Below are 18,835 nucleotides of genomic sequence, written 5' to 3' on the forward strand. Positions count from 1 at the left end.
GGCTCAGTGGATAGAGCATCGGCCTGCGGACTGAAGGGTCCCAGGTTCAATTCTGGTCAAGGGCATGTACCTTGGTTGTGGGCACATCCCCAGTAGGGGGTGTGCAGGAGGCAGCTGATCGATGTTTCTCTCTCATCGATTTTTCAAACTCTTTATCCCTCTCCCTTCCTCTCTGTAAAGAAAATCAATAAAATATATTTAAAAAGAAAAATGTGTATGGGTGAGGGGGTTTCTACCCCTGAGGATATGCGTTTCTTCAAGGCAGGACTATTTTATACCTTCACATGATAATTAAATACCTGCACACATATTTACGGGATGTAGGCCTGGCCCCTGCAGCCTTTGCTGGGCCACATGATTCATCACTTCTATGCTTTTCTACCCTATGTTCTTAGCCTCTGCAAGCTAATTTTCACATTCTAGCTGCTAATTTACCCCAAACTTGATCATCCTGGGCAAGCCAGGGGCCAGACTGCACGAGCCATGATTTCATTTGGGGGCACAGTGGCAATGTTTGGATGTGGGGAGAGCCTGTCATTTAGAGCAGTGATTCTCAAAGTGTGGTCCTGGCCCAGCAGCAGCTCCTGGGAACTTGTGCAAACCTAACCCTGAAGCCCTGCCCTAGACCTACTGATGCAGACAGTCTAGGAATAAGGCCGGGCAACCTGTCTGAATAAGCCCTCACTCAGGGGATCCTGATGCATGCTGCAGTTTGCCAACCACTGACAGAGTCATACCAGCACGGAGGAAACAATGTCAGTCCTCTCTTTGTGCTGTCTGGGAGGAAGGTCCCCCAGGGACCGCTGCCCAAGGCCACCGTTGGTGTGGAGCAAGCTCAGTTTCTAGCTGTACACGTGCCACCTGTAGTAGGAGTGCCAGCTGCCCTATGATCTCAGCATTGTTCTTTGGTTTACCCAAGAGCCTCTAGAAAGAGGAGAGAATGCGGAAGGATTTATAAACGGCCAGGTTCACAGCACCTTTCAGGTTAGTCCATCATTTTATGCTCAGGCAGGAGGCCCACTTGCAAAACTCACCAGAATCCCATACAAGGCCAGCAGGAGGCTAAACGTTGGGGGTGGAGTGGGGGATGTGAGGGGCAGGAACATAATAAAGTATCCTTCATTAAGTGAGTGAATTTCTCAAATCAGCCTAGAGGCCCTGGGAGAGGGAGGCAGGAGCTTGCTTCGTAGAACTTGAGTCCTCCTCATATTTAATTTTCCAAGTCAAATATGTAGCAAGTGAGAGCAGGATCTATGGTTTTTCAGACCAAAGTAATTTGCTATAGCAACAACTCGAACTCTGGGTAAGGAAATGGGGTGGGGTGAGAGGAGAGATCGAATATTCGAAATCTTCAATCAAAGCATCTCAACGCCCACAAATGTCTCTGCGGTGGCTCTCAGCCACCTAAGAGGTTCTCGGCCATCCTGAGACCTGACTGCACAAGACGGCCCTTGGGAAACGGACCCTCTCTCCACCCTCAGCTCCGATCAGCACACCCATACTTTATTTTTTTAAAATATGTTTTTATTGATTTCAGAGAGGCAGGGAGAGGGAGAGAGAGATAGAAACATCAATGATGAGAATCATTGATCGGCTGCCTCCTGCACGCCCCCTACTGGGGATTGAGCCTGCAACCTGGGCATGTGCCCTTGACTGGAATCGAACCTGGGACCCTTCAGTCTGCCGGCCGAGGCTCTATCCACTGAGCCAAACCAGCTAGGGCTGCACATCCATACTTTAAAGCAGGGGTCCTCAAACTACGGCCCGCGGGCCACATGCGGCCCGCCGGGTGTTTTTGCCGCCACTGCCTGTCCTGCTTAGCAGCCACTCATCCCGGGGCGCAGTGCGCATGTGTGGAATGTGCGCCGCACTCTCCGACTCCCCTCCTTCTCTCTGAGGGACAGTGAACTGGCACCCTGTTTAAAAAGTTTGAGGACCCCTGCTTTAAAGCAAGGGTCGGCACACTATGGCTTACAGGCCAAATCTGGCTCACCATCTGGTTTTGCACGGCTTGCAAGCTAAGAATGGTTTCTACATTTTTAAATAATGAAGAAACAGTTTTTAAAGGCTATATTGTGACACATGAAAATTACATATAATTCAAATTTCTGTGCCCATAAAGTTTTATTAGAACACAGCTCCTCCTGTTTCTTCACATACTTTGAACGACAAGGGAGGAGTTGAGTCGTTGCCATGGAGACTGTAAGGTTCCCCAAAGCCGAAAATATTGACTCTCTGGCCCTTTCCAAGAAAGGTTTGCTGACAAAGGGTTGGTTGGCAGTTTAAGATTCTAACCAGATCCTGCAGCCAGGCTTAGCTATGTGTCCTCACCCCCAAAGCAACTTTCCATCCCGTTTATTCTTGTGTATCCCTGTGCTTGTGTTCCTAAGTCTAACTAATGCCTCAAGGGTACAGTTCCGACTCTTCCATCCCTCACTTTCCTATTCGGTCATAACTCCTGCCTCTCCATTTCCAGGGCAAGTGAAAGAACCTGGCGCCAAAATTTGTTCCAATGACAGGAGAGGAAGTCAGCTCAAAGCAAACATTTTTCTCTGCACCGTTTCCTGCTTTTCTCCCTCGGGCGGCCCTCACCAACTCTTCCAGCTGTTCCCCTTTCGGTCACCGCAGGATCTGAAACCACTTGGCGTAATCTAAGCACCAAAGGTCTGTTCTTAAGAGGGGAAGTTACTGCTAGTTCTCTACTAAAAACATTTTCTAATGATCTGTTTCCCTTACTAAACCCAGATATTGAAAATTTAGGACTTGAGTAAGCTGGTGTCTGCATGTAAACATTTTGTAGCTACTCACACGCTACGCCAAACTCAGTTGCAAAAAAAAACACACACCCACTTAAGGACCGATTTGCAAACTGGAAAGAGTCAATTCACTGGGGCTACGCTTCCAAAGCTGTGCTAATTCCCCAACAATCAGCTGTCCTGATTGGAACTCTGAGGGAAGTTGCAGTGCAGAACAGATGCTTCGCAGGTATGAGCCAGCCACAGATGGAAACAAACGCTCAGAGCACCTCCCAGGAAAGTTCACCGGACTGACAAGGGAATGGTGGTTGAGTTGGGATCCAGAACTCTAGCCCCGGAGGCAGCGTCCTGGGAAGCGCACCTGCGGACAGGACAGCCCGCACCGGAGAGCAGAGAGCGCAGCCTCTGGAACAGCTGTCAGCCACACTCCAAGCCCCACAGGGGAAGCGCTCAGTACTGCCACTGCAGGACCAGGGCCCTGCCGGACCGTGCGCCTCTGGCAGCCCACACCGGTGCTGCGCTCCTACACACCTCAACACAGCCAGTGAGTGGGCCCTGGCACTGATACTTCTGTTTGATGGCTGAGAATCCCGGCCCAAAGAGCTTAATCTACTGATGCAAAGTCAGAGAGGTAGCAAGTGGTAGAAGAAGAACATCAGCGCAGGCAGGTGGAAGTCGGACTCCCAAAGCCACACGGTCTGCCTGGGCCCATGCAGAGCACCACTTAGGGGCCATCTCTCCACTTGCTCCCCCATGTTGGAGGGAGAAGGGGGCTGGCTGACCTCTGGTCTCTCCCAGAACCTGCTCTCTTGCTCCTGTAATCATTCCAGCGCGCTTTGTTCTGAAGCGGGCAGCGGTAACTTGTTTCCTAGCTGTTCTGCCGACACTCCGAGCCTACGGAGAAACAAGCCTCCCTCCTCGGTGCCTTCTCTTGGAGTTTAAGGATGGTGGCAGGGTGCTCAGAGGGGCCACAAAGGGCCAGCCCCAGCTCCTCTCCGGCCAGGCAGCACTCCGGGGGGATAAGAGAAGTGGAAGGCAGCCGCTAAGCGCGCACAGCGGATGAAGTTGCTGCGCGCCCCATCAAGCGCACGACCCAGCCAAGCCCAAGCGGAAACCCAAGGACTGAGATTCCCAACAGGTGCGGGCCGGCCAAGTGACTGCATTCATTCCTCCGACCTCTAAGTCTGGGCGCGCAGGACCCTCTGTCTCTGCAGCCAGGAGACCACCTGGCAGAGCGACGCCTCTCCCGCCCGGTAACTTCCCCGGAGCCAGTGACTCCCCGGTCGCTTGCAACCCGGGCGCCGCGTCCCTGTCCCGCGCCCGGTGCCCGATCGCGGTGCCCGCCCTCCCGGCTCTGCGCGCAGGTCCGCGAGCCTCCGACAACTGCGGGGACCAGCGTCGCAGCCCGGCTGGACCCCTGACACCCCCTTTGCAGCGCCCCGATCGCGCAGCCCAATGCTCCCCGACGACCCCGCCCCAGCCCGGTCACCCTTGCCTACCCATGGTGGCGGCTCCAAGGGCTTCTTCCTGCGACTGGCGAGTGGCGAGCGAGGAGTCCAGGCGGGACTCCTTTCCTCTGACAGCAGCCCTGCCTTAGCTCACTTCTTGCTCCTGTAACTTGGTTTCCAGGCCCTGCCCAGCCACCTGCGCAGCTGGAGGTGTGCAGACTGGGCGGCCGGACTCCACCCTTGGGGCCGGGCGGTAGGATAGCAGGGAGCGGAGGTTAGCGCCCCTTGCGCTGCAGCAGAGGGACACCTGTCCGCTGTCCGTGTCCAGCCCGGGACTCCTCAATTCCGCCCCAGGCCTTTGGCGGGAGGCGGCAAGGGGCAGGGCCGCAGGTGGCAGCGGGAGACCTGGACTAGGGACGCTCCAAGGTGAGCGCTCAGCTGAGTCACCTGGAGGGCTTCTTAAAACGCAGGTTCCCCGCCTCTCCCCTATTTGCTGAGTTGCTGGTTGGGGGTGGGGCCAGAGAATTTGCATTTCTGACAAGTTCTAAGGTGATGCTGCTGCTGCGCCGGGGTCACCCCTTTGGAAACCACTGCGCTGAGAAAATACACTGCTGGATGCGAAAGCAAAAGTGGGCGGGGCATTGATCAGTTTCACGTGTGCGCACGTGTGGCTGTACCTGGAGTGTGAGCCCAGGAAAGCTTTTCTGGAGGGAGGATTCTACCTACCATTTGAGGGAGGTGAGTGAGAAGCTAGGGAAATTCCTTGGCATGTGGGATGGGGAAACTGAGGCAGAGCTGAAGAAACTGGTTGAGCAATTTGTAGCAGATACAGAAGGTCACCAGGGCAGAAAGCCCCAGTGCCTAAAACTGGTGTGGGACCTCCCCCAGGCTGGCCTTTCCTTCATGGCATATCGCTGGCCATGTGATTTAGAGCCCCTGTCCTGGTGCTGGCCAACCAGAGGAGACCACAACCCTGAAAGGGCAGGCCTGGAAAAGCTGGCAAATCTTCTACTGAGATCCTCACCTAAGACTCCCCCTAAACTCACGGTCTCTAAAACCTTCCAGATGAAGGGCCCAGGGCCTGCTCTCTCCACCCCCAAAACACACCCACGCCTTCCCCTCCTCCTTCTGATCCCCGCACTGGTGTGCATCTCCTAAACTCTCAGGGACCCAGTAGACTTGCAATCAGGGGAGCAATGGGCAGCGGCAGCTCTTTGGGGGTAACCCCCTGAACCTGTCCCCAAGGCCCCTTTCCTCTGACAGCAGCCCTGCCTTAGCTCACTTCTTTCCCATAACGTTTCTAGAGCCAAAGCAGCCCAGCTAAAGTGGAATGACAAATTGATGTTTCTCTCTCCGCCCCTCCGCCTTCCTCTCTCTCTCTAAAAATCAACCAATACATTTTGAAAAAAATAAACAACAAAAAAAGCAGCCCAACCTAGGTTCATTTCCCCACCTAGTCCCTCTCCGGTTGCTTCTTCTGTCCTAAGCCCTTCCTTGTTCCATCTTTAATGACTGTACTTTCAAAATCACCTGCACTTAATGTTATGAAATCTTTCCTACATGAAGTCAAGAACCTGCACACCGCTCTGGGCCCCGTCCCCTTTCCAGTAACACTTTCTTTAAAATAACAAAAACAGCCCTGGCCCATGTGGCTCAGTTAGTTGAGCAATGTCTCAGGAACCAAAAGGTCCCTGGTTCAATTCCCCATCAGGGCACATGCCCAGGTTGCCAGGCAACCCATGTCTCTCTCTCTCTCTTTCTCCCTCTCCCTTCCTCTTTCTCTCTAAAATCAATAAAAAAATATATTTTAAACATAAGAAAAATAAAAATAACAGTGATATAGCAATTATCTCCAGATAATTTTTCTGTGTTTTTTGTTTGTTTGTTTGACTTGAGAGATTTGTGCTCTACAAAAGCTAGGAGGAACATTAAAAATGGAAATGAAGGTGAGTTTCTATTGCCTTAAGAAAATTGTGGTAAAATATACATAACATAAAATTTACCATCTCAACTGTAAGTGTTCAGTAAGTGCCATTAAGTACATTCATATTGTTGGACAACCATCACCTCCACTCATTTCCAGAACTTTTTCATCTTTTCAAATAAACTCTATTAAACACTACCCATTAACCACTAAGTCTCCACTCCCCCTTCCCTGGCGCACCTGGCTGTCACCCTTCTACTTTCTGTCTCTATGAATTTGACTACTCCAGGTACCTCATATAGCTGGAATCAAAACGTATTTGTCCTTTTGTGTCTGGCTTCTTTCACTTAGCATAATACCTTCAAGGCCCATCCATGTTGTAGTGTGCATCAGAATTTCCTTCTTTTTTAAGGCTGAATATTATTCCATTGTATGCACCTACCACATTTTGTGTATCCATTCATTTGTCTGTATTTACTTTTGAGTCTTAGCAACTCCCCCAGCCTGACTGGAAGACTGTGGTGTGGTGGGAGAAACCCAGCAGCTCTCCACAGGAGTGCCTGAACCTGCCCTCCTCAGGCTTTCTTCAGGAGGAGAAACCTCATCATGTAGCGGCTTCATCGATACACACAGGGCTGCAGCTGATGTTACCTAAAGGCCTGGGGCTACAGGTAGAAAGGTTGCATCAAGAAGAAAAGCGCAGCATTGACTGAAGGAAAGAAAACTGGCTCTTGAAGGGCTGGAAGCATGCTTCATAGTTGTCCTCCTATCAGGTAAGCCAGGGGGTAGAAAGGGAAAGCTTGTGCCTGGCTGGTGTGGCTCAGTGGTTGAGTGTCAACCTACAAACCAGGTTCAATTCCTGGTCCCCACTGGGGTGTGTGCAGGAGGCAGCCAATCGATGATTCTCTCATCATTGATATTTCTCTCTCTTTCTTCCTCTCCCTTCCTCTCTGAAATCAATCTTACCTTATAATAGACAAATATGCAAATTGACCGCACCTTCGCTATACCCAAGCCACGCCCACCAACCAAGCCATACCCACAAACCACGCCCACCAGGAAACGGTTGCAGGGACGTTGGGGTGTGGCGGAGTCCAAGGCCAGGAAAGCCTCGGGCACCAGCGGGGAGCCTGCATAGATCGCAGGCAACGACCAGGGGGTCGGCTCCTGCGATCCCTAGCAGGAACGCTGGGTGCCGCCGAGCCCAAGGCCAGGAAAGCCGCCCGAGGAAAACCGCCCGAGGCTTTCCCGGCCTTGGGCACCAGCGGGGAGCCTGCATGGATCGCAGGAAACCACTGGGGGTTGGCTCCTGCGATCCTTAGCAGGGATGCTGGGTGTGGCCGAGCCCAAGGCCACCGCCCGGGGCCAAGCCCCGACCCTGAAAGAAGGCAGAAGGCGGTGGCCATAGCCAAGGCCTGGGTCCCCGGTGCCGGCAGAAAACTGGTGCAGGCAGCCAGGTGAATGAAGGTCTATTGCACGAATCTTCGTGCAAACGGGCTACTAGTCTCTATATATAAAAGCCTAAGTGACGGTTGTGACCGAATGAGCAGAACGACTAGTCGACCAATTGCTATGATGTGTACTGACCACTAGGGGGCAATGCTAAATGCAGGAGCTGCCCCCTGGTGGTCAGTGCATTCCCACAGCCAACCTCCCGCAGCGGGCCATTGGCATTGGCATCCAGTGTCTGTTCCTTCCGTGCCCGGCCCGGCGACCATCGCCTCCTCTCCCGACCCCTTTGGGCCCCAGGCTGGGATGGGAAACCGGGGGTGGGTGGTGGTGGACATGGCCCCTTTCCCAGGGGGTCCGAGGGCTGGCTCCCTCCTTAGGACCAGCGGCCAACCTCCCCCCGGCTGGCAGGCCTCAATCAACCTAGCCCTGATAGGCCCTGATTGCCAGCCAGGCCTAGGGACCCCACCAGTGCATGAATTCATGCACTGGGCCTCTAGCAAAGATATATTTTAAAAAAGTAATAAAGGAAAGAAAGGGAAAGCTTGTGATAGTTTCTTTTGATTAAAGTTTTCGCTACAAGGTGGTATTTCTGTTATTGAGCTCATAAAGCCTGGAATCCTGGCACTCTTGTTCTAGGCCATGTTAACCCCCAAATAAAAGGCCTTTCAAAGTGAGAGGCAACAAGCATTTATTTGACATCAAACAGCTATGGGGAAGCACTGATTCAGATAGAAGCCCAAATACTGTTCTGATTAAGAGACTAAGGCAATGGGTATTTGAGAAAGGGAAGGGGAACAATTACATCAATAGAAGGAAGGCATTTCTGTTGGTGCAAATGAACTAACACAGCAATGCTAATTCCAAACAATGTTTTAACTTTCACTCCAATAGTCAAAATAACTGCTGTCTTGTTATCTTTGCAAATGGTCTTTGAGGCACAATGTTGCTTTGGGTTCACTCCAAAGGGACTGCCCTGTTTTGACATTCTAAAGACTTGAGGCATAAGACCTGCAAGGTAAGTTCCTCTGGGATGACAGCTCCAGCTTCATTTTAAGTGTGTGTGTGTGTGTGTGTGTGTGTGTGTGTGTGTGTATCTATCTATATATCTATATATCTACATATCTATATATCTATATATCTATCTCTATCTCTATCTCTATCTCTATCTCTATCTCTATCTCTATCTCTATCTCTATCTCTATCTCTATCTCTATCTCTATCTATATCACAGCCAGTGGTTCTCAAAGTGAGGTCCCCAGACCAGCAGCATCAGTATTACCTGGGACTTTGTGACAAAAGAAATTCTCAGGCTCCATCCCAGATCTACTGAATCAGAAACTCTCTGATAGGGTGCAGTCTACTTTTCAGTGGTCATGAGGCAAATGCTATTTCTTCCATAGGTTTATTTAAATTCTTTGTTACCAGACAGGAGACTGGCCCTGAGTGGGTCTGCCTAGGGCCTGGCAGTAGTGTGTGGGTTCTTGATTTCATGCAGGAAAGATTTCACAACACAATTCCAGATGATTCTGAGAGGACATTTATTAAAGCTGGGGCCGTGAGACAAGGATGGGCCTAGAGTAGAAGAAGCAACAGGAGAGAGACTGGGGGAAATGAGCCCAGGCTGGGCTGCTTTGGCTCACTAAGAAGTCAGAGAGAAAGGGGCCTTGGGGACAGGTCAGAGGGTCAGCCCAGGAGGCGATGCCCGCTGCCCATTGCTCCCCTGAGATGGGTGTTTGTGGAGGAAGAAGGAGGGGGAAAAGGGGGGAAGGGAATGGCAGGAACATGCCTCCCCAGAGGGAAAGCGCAGAGTCCTTTGACTGGAGGGCTTTATCCCTTTCAGGAAGGAATCTTAGGGGAGGTCTCAGGGGAGGGTTTTTGCAGAATACTCATCAGTTTTCCAGGTCATGGCCTCTCCTGATTGGTCAGCACTCATTGCAGCTTGTCATGGCATGTTGTCCACCTGGTTTTGCTGCTTTTCTGGGCCTGGAGCTGAAATACAATTGAGGCCTAAATGTTATCTCTAGGGAAGTGACCTTCTGTATCTGCTAGAAATTGCTCAGCCAGTTTGTTCAGCTGTCTCAGTTTCCCCATTCTACTTGCCAAGTAGAATTTCTCTAGCTTCTTACTATCTTGCCTTACCTGCATTCAGCCATTATTTATTTATCACCTCCAAAGGCAAAGTATTGTGCTAGTGACAGTATTGTGCTCTCACTGTTGGAAGGTAATTGTTTATGATTTGAATCATGATCACAAAGGCTCATATTGTCTTGTTCTTTCTGTCCCAGCTCTGCATTCACAGAGTTTATATTTGTTATTTTTTAAGCATGACAAGAAGAAGCATGTTACTCAAGATGGAGAAGCAAAAATGAAGAACAAAAACTGAGGGTACAGACAGCTCTGCTGACCCTGAGTCCATCGGCCAATCCCTCGAGCCCACTGGAATTCCCAGGGTAGTCTGGACTAGGAGCCGGTGCTCTCACTGATGCACCCTTGTCTGTGGTGTATGTAGGGAGTACCTTGGACTTGGTGCTTCCACCTACTCCACCTGTCTCGAGTGAGTAACACCGTGTCAGCCTCTATTTAATTCCTCCCTTCCCCTCAGCCCTCCATGTGCTGACTTCCTAAGTCTATCATTAACAAATTACCACAAATTGGTGGCTTAACATACAGATATTTATTCTCTCACATCCTAGAGGCCAGAGGTCTGAAATCAAGATGGTGACAGTGCACTCCCACAGAAGGCTCGAGGGGAAGACCCTTCCCTGCCTCTTCCAGCTTCTGGTGGCTCCAGGTGTCCTTGGCTTGTGGCTGCATCACTCCAATTTCTGTCTTTGTCTTCATTTCCTCTTCTGCTCTGTGTCTCCTTAGGACACTTGTCATTAGATTTAGGGCCCACCCTAATCCAGGAGGATTTTACCTCAAGATCCTTAACTCCATCTGCGAAGACTCTTTTTCCAAGTAAGTTCAGGTTCACAGGTTCCAGGAGAACCGATCTGGGGCAGTGGTGTGGTGGGGCACCAGTGACCCCACTACACATCACTGAAGTGCCCCATATGCGGAACTTGAATGTGCAGAACTGGCAAGCTGGTCCTGGGTGCACAGAACTGTCACTTGGCCTCAGAGGACAGTCCTCTAAAAACTACTGGGGGAGAAGTGAATGTTAGTGATAACGATGAGATCAGCACAAAATGGTTGCATTAAGATCATTCAAACTTAGACCTTTCATTATTATCTTTCCCCAAAGGCATGGACAGAGGTTTCACAGAGTTTATTTCAGTAAGAATGCTACCTGGAAAGGTGGCTTGTGAGCTTTTTGGAGTGATAAGAGTATCATTTTCTCCAGCGCCGTCTCTCAGATTTCTTGGCTGTAAAGACCTTTTAATTTGGTCTCAGAAGAAAATTGAGTAGAAGTTTTGCTAATAAAGCAACTGGAATCGAAACAGAAAAAAAAAAAAAAAAAAAAAGGTGGGTCCCACTGCTATCTATTTGAGAAGACCCAGAGATTCTGCAAAGTGGCCTGGGATGGGGGAAGCAAGAATTTGAGGTATGAGGATATACCAGGGGTCATTTGGAAGACAGGTTCCAGGAAAAGAGAATCAGCAACAGGCTCATATGATTCACAGATATGTACTTGTCGCGTTTCATGACTCATGCCATTTCTGCACACGGCTGCTGAGACTGAGACTGCTCTGCAGAGCACCTTGTTGGGCAACATGGGAGGCATGTGCAGGTGTATCAGATTTCCTCTCTTTAGACTTTAGCTACATATATTTGTATCTGACCAAACTCTTTTTTTTTCTTTGTTAATCCTCACCTAAGGATATTCTTTTCATTGATTTAGAGAGAGTGAAGGAAGGGATGGGGGGTGGGGAGGAGAGACAGAGAGAGAGAGAGAGAGTGAGAGAGAGAGAGAGAGAGAGAAACATTGATGGGGGAAGAATATAAGTCATTTTCCCCTGGTCTGAGGTGGCTCACACCCAGTGTGCCCATCCATCCTGACTGTCCTGTAGAACGCCTTAGCACCTGCCACAGGGTGCAGAGGATATCTACACGGTTTTGGCATCGCCCAAATTGCACCTCGTAGGAAAGTTTCCTTAAACTCTTAATGTAACTAACCATGGAGTTGTCAGCCTCTTTCTTTTGGCCCCAGGAAATTTTACAAGTCTGAAATCAAAGCGTCAACAGGGCCATATTCCTGGAGGCTCTAGGGCAGAATCCTTCCTTCCTCTTCTAACTCTGGTGACTCCAGGAGTCCTTGGCTTGTGATCACATCACTCCAATCTCTGCCTCTGTCTTCACACCACCTTCTCTTCTGTGTGTCCTCAACTCTCTCTCTCTGCCCCTTTTTATAAGGACATATGTGATTGCATTTAGGGCTCGCCCTATAAACCAGGCCCATCTTAACCTAATCACATCCACAAGGTCCCTGTTTCCATATACTTAACATTTACACGGTCCAGGGATTAGGACCTATCCTCGGGAGGCCATTCATCAACCCACCACACCTACGGGTCTATTTTCTTTTTTACTGTTGCTGGTCAGCCTCTAAGACCCTCTCCTCCTTTGGGCAAGGTCATTGGTAGAGCATATTTCACCTCAGGGAAACGTGAGAGAGGCTGCCACATCTGGCATTATGGATATGGTCTCAGAGTCAGTCCATGGCAAGGAAAAATCATCCTCGGTGCAAAACTGTGTGACTATGGAACTGAGTTGAACTGATGAACTGATCTTTCTTTGAAATTGGAGATGCTCCTGAAATTTCCAAATCCCAAAATATTTACAATGTAAAATGTATTGGTAAACTGGACAGTTGCTCATCAAAACTTACGTTTGCACATTTGTGTGTGTGTGTGTGTGTGTGTGTGTGTGTGTGTACTTCATTCAGGGCCGGCTACTTAATTTGTGGATGTGGGTCCATTGCAAAATGAAAACAGAGGCCTGCCTCTTGTTCAAAAAGCAGGACAAATGTGCCATTGAAGGTGCTAAAAAATATTTTCTTTCCTCCAGTTTCTCTCTTGACTTGTCACACTGTTCATTGGCTATTTAATGTCATTTTAAGTAAAGAAAAAAATGTAAATTATTAGCCTCAATTTTACTGTTCATCTTTATATTATGTGATGCCAGTTTAAATGCAAGAATAAGTACATTTAACTCATATGCAAAATCATCAAAATTGTATAATTCATATTTCATAGCTCACACATGCATGTGTGCTTTGGTCTCACCAGAAGAGTGGAAACACTGGGAGAAACTAACTTACTGTTTTTATTTAAATTCTTGCTACACACGCATTCTACCAACACTCTTGAACTTTGGTTTACTTATGAGTAAGGAGATCAGAAAAGAAAGGGAACTGAGTTGCCCTATCTTCCTTTTTCCTTCTATGTCATCATTTTCAGTATAAGACAAGGGCTAACAGGGAGTAAGAATACAAGCATGAGGAAGGATATGAGAGAGTCCCTTGGCTGTGTTTCTTGGAACATCATTGCCTTCTTTCTGCATTGGAAGCAAGTTCTAGTTGGGATGGAAAGCGTGATCTCTCATGGACATCAGCGCTCCTGCTTACTAAGTTGTAGATGTAACTCTTTGCCTTGCACTCGCTCTGGATCTTGCTGAACTCACACACATCACAGGTCCATTGGGACCTCAGGGACCACTGTGAATGCGATAGGTCAATGGGGCAGCGGGAATGGCAGCAGATGATGCTTATGAGCCTATCTCCACTGCTCATGCTCCAGTGTCCCATCAAACTTCACTTACAAAACACAAACACAAGGATAATATTATTAGGAGTTTCAAGATGGTGACACAGAGCATTAAATGAGTACAGGGCCCTTCTGAGCTTGTGGCCCTGGGTGACTGCATGGGTCGTTGGCCCATAAAGCCAGCCTTTGCAAAGTATAAAAAATGTTTAAGGATTGCTGGTTCAGTTTAAGTTCTTTTATACCCTCCTAGCCCCAACCTTTATTGTCCCTGTTAGGAACACACTGGAAATCCCTCAAGCTCTGGAGTCAGACGTACCTGATTTGAGATCTCTGTTTTGTTGCTTATCTTGTGAATAATTGGGCAGGTTGTGTAACAAAAATGGAAAAATGCAGATAATAATACTTAACTGATGGTGATGTTGTGGGGATTAAGGGCATATAAAATGTCTAGTTCCAGGAGTCCCATAAAACAAGGAAGCACTCAAAATTGGAAGCACTATCTGTAATTATACTAGTAAAAGTATAATATGCTAATTAGACCAGACGTCCTTCTGGACGAAGTTGGGGCTGCGAGGGAAGCCTGGGTCCTAGGTGCCAGAGGGAAGCCGGTGCTGGCAGCCAGGGGAAGGAAGGCCTACTCTTGCACAAATTTCGTGCATCAGGCCTCTAATTCATTATAAAGAGAGAATGATTTGCATAAGTATACCTACAACCTGCTCCCTCTTAGTTCTTCCTGAGAAAACACAGTGTTGAGGAAATGCATGGAATGAGTAAATCTGAAAACCTAGGCCTGATTCCTGCTTAATTAAGTGGTAGCTATGTGAACTTGGGTAAGCCACCATCAAGTTTCATGTATGGGTTCCCTTTTTGTAAAAGAGTAATAAAATTACCTTTCTCACAGAGAAGCTTAATTAAGATAGCATATATGAAAGTCAAATAAGCATCCAATATTATTGTTGAGGGTGATGGATGAGGATCATTTAATAGAAGCTGGACTTAAGAGAGACACTTTGCTCATCCTTTAATTTCCCATCTTTCTAAATCACTTCGTTTTGCATGTGTCTCTTACAAACAGCATAGAGTTGAGATTTGCTTTGTGAGCCAATCTGAAACACTTTTATTTAATAGGTGAGTTAATCCATTTATGGATGTTTGATTTTAGTTCTGTCGTATTATTTCATTTCATATTTTATGTTTTCATAGTTTAAGACTTTTTATTACGTGGTCAATTTCTTTGCAATTTTAATAATTTTATAGAGATATAATTTATATAACATAAAATCTGTCCATTCTAATGTAGAGTGTGTTGAATTTTATATCTTTGTATTTTTGGGAACTTAGTTTTTCCTGACATTTAGGGAAGAAGACTTGTATTTTTGCACTAGTGGTCAGTTTATAATTATAATCTTATGTAATACCCTTAATTATCTATTTCTTTAGATATTATTAATTGTTCCCTACTATGAGAAATAACATGAAAATATTTATCTTCCTCTTCTTTACCACCCAACTTAAGGGAGTTCTCTTTCGTGGTGTTTGTGTTTGTACTGTTGCTTGATTTGTCAGCTGGAAGGAATGTTTTTGACTCCCAGCTGGTGTAGATGAGGCAACCAACAAACCTCCTCTCCTCTCCACCCCATCCCATCCCTCCTTCCCCAACGAGTTTGATCAGTTGTGTCCTTTCTAGCTTCTCAAGGCTCAAAACATGGACACTACGACCTGTTACGTTTTTTTTCTCACATTTGTTTTAGTCTTCATTTTATTTTTAAATATATTCAGTGCTCCCCATTGGTCCCTTCCCCAGAATGTCCCAGTTATCTTTCAGTGAATACATTTCATTCATTCATAGCTCCTGTAGGGTTCACGGGGACAATATTGCCTGAAAAATATTCTCTGAGCAAGGTGAACTGTAATCACTTTAGTGGGGATAATACGAAACCAGAAAGCATACTTTTCCTTTCATGCGAGAGTCTGCAATTATACAAGAAAAGCAGCTTCAATGAACTGAATGTGCTACTGATCTCTGAAAATAAGGCTTTCTGGGACAAACATTAGTGTCGTATTACTTAGGGGGTCCTACTCTCTAAAAGCCGACCGACAAGCAACAGGGCCAACACAGTGGCCAGCAACTCAAAGGATAAGTTCACTGATGTTATTGAGCAGGCAAGTCCAGAGGAAAAGACGTAATTCTCTGCAGGGAAGTTTTCTTATCTGTAAAACAGACTAATAATGCTTTCTCATCGTCCAGGAGAGTGTGTCCTAAGGTCACCGTGTGTCCTTCAGTGAGAACAGACTGGATCTGCAGAGATTAGATATGCTTTAACCCTCCCTGCCTCAGTCATTTAGTAAGTAGTTTGCTCTCTGCAGTAAATGTACTGGGAGATTCTCATTTTAGTCATAGTTTCTTTAAACCTACTCTCCGAGAAGAGCTAACATCCTCCCTGAAGATAAGAAAGTTACTCCCATGTTATCAATAAAATCATGGGGACAATTTTTTTTGATATCTTTTTTTCTTTTTTACCCCTCTGAAGGTAAAAGTAATACATCTTCACATAAAATTTGTTGGAAAGTTCTTAAAAGTGTTTCCAGCCGAAACCGGTTTGGCTCAGTGGATAGAGCATCGGCCTGCGGACTCAAGGGTCCCAGGTTCGATTCCGGTCAAGGGCATGTACCTTGGTTGCGGGCACATCCCCAGTAGGGGTGTGCAGGAGGCAGCTGATCGATGTTTCTCTCTCATCGATGTTTCTAACTCTCTATCCCTCTCTCTTCCTCTCTGTAAAAAATCAATAAAATATATTTTAAAAAAAGAAAAAAAAAGTGTTTCCAAGAAATCTATATATAGTTAAAACTAATATTTATTGTACTTTTCTGCGGACTTTTTCTTTGCACATAAATTAATAAACTCGGCGACACTGGATTGTATCACGCATGGTGTTTATAACCTTCTATTTTCACTCAACCTCGTCTCCTGGACGTTTGCCCATGGAGTCTCAAATTTCTATTATTTTTAATGGCTGCATTTCATTTTAAGTAGATACCATAAACAATTTAAGTTTTTCCCTCTTATTTGGACCTGTAAGTTGGTTTCTCCTTGCGGCTCTTTTAACAACACTGCAATAAAGGCTGTAGTACTGAAATAGCTGTGTGTCCCTCCAACGCTTTCCCAGTTTAAATTCCTAGAAATTGGAATTTCTTGGCCAAAGGGTATGGAAACAATTTTAGGCTCTCTTTAAACAGGTTGCCACGTTGCCTTCCAGAAATACTTTTCTCTCCTCAGCAGTGTAGGAAAGTAATGGGCCAAATGTATTGAACATGAAAAAAAGAAATCTCATAAACATAAGGAGAATATTTAACGTCATTACTTCTTCAGAGGACCTGTTTCCAAGATTGCTGCGGGCACCTCCTGATGGGGACTGCCTGTGCAGCGTTTTATAGGCAACTGCCAATGGTTCGCCCACTCACTCAGGTTAGAATCCCTCCGCAGCCAGGTGCGGCTCAGCGACCACCTGCCTGCTTCTTCCTTCCTCCTGCTCATCCTGCGGCATCTGCTCTGCGCCCACCTGCCGCCCGCTGCTCCCCGGAGATGCGGCCCACTCCGAATGTTAAGGATTTGTGCACAACACACAGCTGTAGCTACGTGTGTCCTCAGATTCGGCTCTCAAGCTGGTAACCTCAGGACAGGTGGTAAGTTAGTCATTTCTTGCTGCAATAATATGTGACTAAGGCTGAGGAAGGGAGGCCTCTGGTGGGAGGGCGTCAGGGGGAGCCCAGGTGTACCCTTGGGCCTCAGGGAAATGTTTTTAAATAAGACGGAGAAGGGCGGACGAATGGTACGTATGGCTGGAAGGAGGGCACATAAGCCAGGCCTGGTTACCTCATCTCTCCAACCCTCAGTTTCTCTGTTCTGTAATCAGAAAATGACCTTCTTGGTTGTTGTAAAGAGGAGAGGCTGTCTCTGTTCGGTATGTGGCATATAGTAAGAGCTCTATCGGTGCTGTTTTTAAGAATTATCATTAGTTGAGTGACGCGAATATCAACTGAATGGAGCCAAGCATCAGTTTTCGGAGGAACTGAACTTCTGCCTGTCCTTTTGCCGGCTGGACTTCACTAAATCTAAGATGCCAACTATCACAAGCAGTGCGTGGATTACTAAGGAAGAAAAAAAACCCCACAGCTGACCGTTGACGCAGGCTTTCTTACTGGCTGTAGGAGACATCTGATTTCAGAGATGTTTACATGGGAAAACACATCTTAGACTCAGTGAGTGATGGTTTGCTGTGCTTCAGTAGATAAGCTCTGTGACCCCTGGACTCTACCTGGGCAGGGAGCGGGGGAAGGAGCAGGCACGGGCACGGGCAGGTGAAGAGCCTCTGAGAGTACAGCCAGGACCAGAGGGTGGGGCCCGGGACGACTGGGTGACTTGTAACCCTTCGCACGTGCGCGAATGTGCCTGGGCACAGGCCGAGTACACACAAGTTACTTATACACTAGCTACACTTGCCAGTGACACACCTCGGAGGAGGCTGTGTGCTCAGAGATGGAAGCAAGAGGCTGTCAGATAACTTCTGGAGATCAGAACATTTTGTCTCAAACTTCCTGACTCTTAAACCATCAAATAGGGTGTCTAACCTTTTGAATGTGTTTTATGTCATTTTCAGGGTGACCTGAGGAAATACAGATTTTACAGCACAGTGCAAAGAGAAAATATTCTGAGGAGAATTCATTTGTTCACAAGAATTTACTGAGCACCTATCATGTGAATCCTATTAAAAATGAGAAGCTTGCCCTCTCATTAAATTTCCAGTCTTGTGGGATAGGCTGTGCACACTAACGAGTGACCTTTCTTTTAAAAAAAAAAATCTATTTCTTTTATTGATTTCAGAGAGGAAGGGAGATGGAGAGAAAGACAGAAACATCAATGATAAGAGAGAATCATTGATCAGCTGCCTCCTGAATGCCCCACACTGGGGATGGCTCGAGCTGCAACCCGGGCATGTGCCCTAACCAGGAATTGAACTGTGACCTCCTGGTTCATAGGTCGACACTCAACCACTGAGGCACTATGTTTTACTGGCATTGTCAGTATTGTGTCTGTTGCAATTTCTAAAGCAACCTCTTAGAAAATAATTTAAAATATGTAGTTAAAAATCAACAGGATTTAAAATATGTCATAAAATATTTGTTTAACATGAAAGAAGGCAGTGATGATTAGAAAGAGGAACAAAAAAGGATATGAGATATACAGAAAACAAATAGCAAAATGGCAGATGGAAATCCATCATATCAATAAGCACATTAATGGGAACTGAATACCAACACTCCAAAGACCAGAGATGGTCAGATTGAATTTTAAAAGCAAAATCCTTCTGTATTTTGTCTACAAAGGACACATTTTACATTAAAATCACAAGTAGTTTCAGAGTGAAAAATGAAAAGAATATATGTCTTGGGAAATGGAAAAAATATAAGAAAGCCCAAGTGGCTATGTAAATATCAGACAAAATAAACTTTATGACAAGAACTATTTCTAGAGGCAAAGAGGGACACTTC

The 18,835-nt window shown here is 47.0% G+C and overlaps 1 protein-coding gene across 1 annotated transcript in view; it reads right to left on the reverse strand.

Annotated features, from left to right (window-relative positions):
• SLC15A1 (solute carrier family 15 member 1) overlaps window positions 1-4,589 on the reverse strand; it is a 50,713-nt gene extending 46,124 nt beyond the window's left edge. The window contains exon 1 of the mRNA XM_028148935.2: window positions 4,256-4,589. Within this exon, the coding sequence (XP_028004736.1) occupies window positions 4,256-4,259 (4 nt within the window). The 5' untranslated portion in view covers window positions 4,260-4,589. The remainder of the gene's footprint in view (window positions 1-4,255) is intronic.
• Window positions 4,590-18,835: the final 14,246 nt, after the last annotated feature.

The sequence above is a fragment of the Eptesicus fuscus genome, chromosome 8, assembly GCF_027574615.1.
Source record: "Eptesicus fuscus isolate TK198812 chromosome 8, DD_ASM_mEF_20220401, whole genome shotgun sequence".
In the NCBI taxonomy this organism is placed as follows: Eukaryota; Metazoa; Chordata; class Mammalia; order Chiroptera; family Vespertilionidae; genus Eptesicus; species Eptesicus fuscus.